Source organism: Opisthorchis viverrini (assembly GCF_000715545.1).
Source record: "Opisthorchis viverrini unplaced genomic scaffold opera_v5_47, whole genome shotgun sequence".
NCBI lineage: Eukaryota > Metazoa > Platyhelminthes > Trematoda > Opisthorchiida > Opisthorchiidae > Opisthorchis > Opisthorchis viverrini.
Window position 1 is genome coordinate 1,130,890 of NW_008751702.1, and position 3,174 is coordinate 1,134,063.

The window sequence follows — 3,174 nt, forward strand, 5'->3', positions numbered from 1 at the left end:
ATATATATATATATATATACATATATATATATATATAAAGGTTTCATTTGAAAACTCACCGTCAAAAAGTGATAAAGAAAACACTCTCTTTTTTCATGTACTCTATAGAACTACGGTTTTCGATCAAAATGAAAAATTTCGCGACAGTCGGAGACGGCTGAAAGTTCATGGTTTAAATCTATTTTCGATAGTTTGAATACACTCCTCTCGCAGTGTTTCGGGCTTCATACGTCCTAGTTGCCATCTGGCAGCTATGAAACGAAACGACATTGAAACTGAATGAGCCTTCAGCGAGTGACGTCATATTCATGTTTGCGCCTGTAGCATGAGAAGCACATGGTGCCTCCGAGTAAAACAGAGCAAAGGGTTTGGTATCCAACAGGCAGTCAGCTCAATAAGAGGTCCAGAATGATATCATTAGTAAACTTGAAAAACGATCGTGAGTCGTCAGGACTACTTTTTTACCACTTAAAAATAGTGGACTACGTTGCGGGTTATTTGAGAAAAGCATACTCACCTCAAAATTGACCAGCAAGTGTTGTGAGCTACTGTGCGAAAGTGGCGTACAAGCCAGTGTGTTTGCCATCCGGCTGTTACCAGCGGAATGCAAACTCCCCCGATCGCCAGAAGGGGGCGCACTGCAACTTATCTCTGCCTGGTCAACCTCAGGGGCACAAGCTCGACGTCGGACCGGCGCCTCGTGCCTTCCATTCTGAACGTTCGACGGGACGTGAAGACGTAGACTGGCCGGTCGTCGGCGTAACTGTACACCACCTGAGGAATTTGGAGCATCTCTAGTCGAACCCACCGGGTCGCAAGAGTACGAATCTTCCTGAGCAACAGATTTCCGTTCGAGTTTGGGATTGTCAAGGCCGTAGATCATGCATGTGGAACTGAATTTAAAAAAAAACACCTGCTAAACTATCAAGGCTCTTGTTCACATAATCCACATCGAAACTTTGGGCTATACAATTCCACAGCTCAAAAAGGGAGGTACATAGTTCTTCACGAAAGGAACATGTATATGCTTTGGGCTCAGCAACGATGAACAAAAACCCATATAAGGACTGCTTACCCCTTTCTAAAAACTGCCATCATTGAAACAGCTAGGAAACTACTGTATACGGCTCATATCTAGATAACAATCGACTGATGTTCTAGTTCTGGCAAAACAGCTCAACACACACACACATCTACCTTTGTTTTTTTTTCAGTACAAACCAAGGTTGCAGCTCCGGTTCCATGAGGTTGATGAATCCAAACATGATCACCAACTGATCCGAATCCTAACTGCTGTAGAAATCCCTTAAAAAACAGGCCCCTCCAGAGGAAGGTTGCAGCATTATTATCCATCATTTACATACACACGTAAACACCGCGGTAGTTTGTTGGGATGTGGAAACCGGATAGTATATAGACCAGCGAAACCCAACGTGAGAAACGCCATAAAGTTTGCAGGTCAGCTACGTAACACACACACATCACATTCACAGGGGAACTGCTGGATTTCTGTGCAATCTAGTGGCTCCCAAAGTTTTCAGTACACACTTTATGCTCATTTTTACATAGTACATTGGCCGTAGGATCAGTACTGTTAAAAATCCTGCATAAAACACCCAATACCTTCCAGAGAGAAACACATCATCCTTCGAGAGTTATGAATTAGGTGGCGCTTGCGGATGTCCCAAAATCACATGCATTAGCTGACTGTGGTTATCCAGAAAAGGTATTAGGTCATCCTTCGGATATTGAGCACATTACTAGTGTTTCTTGTTGGTGAGGACGTTGGCATCCATTTCAACGATTCATCAGTGAGGATTAGAAAATTTAAATACCCCCACATGTCAGAAGTCCTCCAGGGGTAGTACAAGAAGGAAGATTTGCTCACAAAAGTGCAGCACTCCGTCCACTGAACGTTGTTCACTACCGGACACCGCGGATAATGTGTTGTCCACGCAGCACAAATTTGGTCGACTGTTATGTATCACTTCCCACTATGGTAGGAAACCCCGGGTAAACAAACTGGCACTCAACACGGGGAGCACGGTTAACTACCTTAAATGTCTATTGATGAATTGGCGTCAGTAATCGACAGTTTGTTTACACACAGATCCATTGTAGTAAGTGATGCGTGCGAACCGTTTTTTGCATGAGACTTATTTTATTTCTCCATGTCTAAAACCGAGTCGAGCTCTGAATTCCACAAAGAAGCAACGAGCGAATACAGGCGAGGAGAGTGATGGTGAAGCTTAATGAGCGAGCCAAAATCCCAACAAGTTTTCAACACTTTACTGATAATAGTCAGAGCGTCGAGAGACTTAGTTTGCATGGGCTTTCAGTTACAAGGGTTTCAACCACCGAAGAAAATAACTTTTCCAGTGAGACTTCAATGCACTATCTTCCTTCCTTCGTTATGTTAACTTGGAATTATGCCGTAAATTTTGTTCCTCTCAAAAGCAATAGAAAATTGGTAAGTTACCGTGAAAGAGAGTTAACTACAGGGGATTTCCACTGGTCCGCCAGTACACCCTTTGCAAACTCGCACTGTGCGATGTGTTAGAATCTGAAGAATTCAACACACACGGACCGAATGAGTACATTGATTGCCGTGACAAGACTCACCTTCTGGAACCTTTCAGCGAACACAGTGAAGAGTCAAAATCGAATCTTCCGCTCGTACTTCTTTTCAGCGGTACCTAAGAAAAGGCGCGGAAGATTAAAAAAAGATGCTCGAGTGTGCTATATATATATATATATATATATATATATATATATATATATATATATATATATATATATATATATATATATATATATATATATATATATATATATATATATATATATATATATATATATATATATATATATATATATATATATATATATATATATATATATATATATATATATATATATATATATATATATATATATATATATATATATATATATATATATATATATATATATATATATATATATATATATATATATATATATATATATATATATATATATATATATATATATATATATATATATATATATATATATATATATATATATATATATATATATATATATATATATATATATATATATATATATATATATATATATATATATATATATATATATATATATATATATATATATATATATATATATATA

At 37.5% G+C, this 3,174-nt stretch overlaps 1 protein-coding gene across 1 annotated transcript in view; it reads right to left on the reverse strand.

The window, feature by feature from the left end:
• Positions 1–3,174, reverse strand: part of T265_03299 (hypothetical protein) — a gene marked incomplete at both ends in the record, with an annotated part of 48,088 nt that overhangs the window by 24,150 nt on the left and 20,764 nt on the right. The window contains 2 exons of the mRNA XM_009167745.1: positions 518–893; positions 2,623–2,696. Coding sequence (XP_009166009.1) covers positions 518–893; positions 2,623–2,696 — 450 coding nt within the window. The remainder of the gene's footprint in view (positions 1–517; positions 894–2,622; positions 2,697–3,174) is intronic.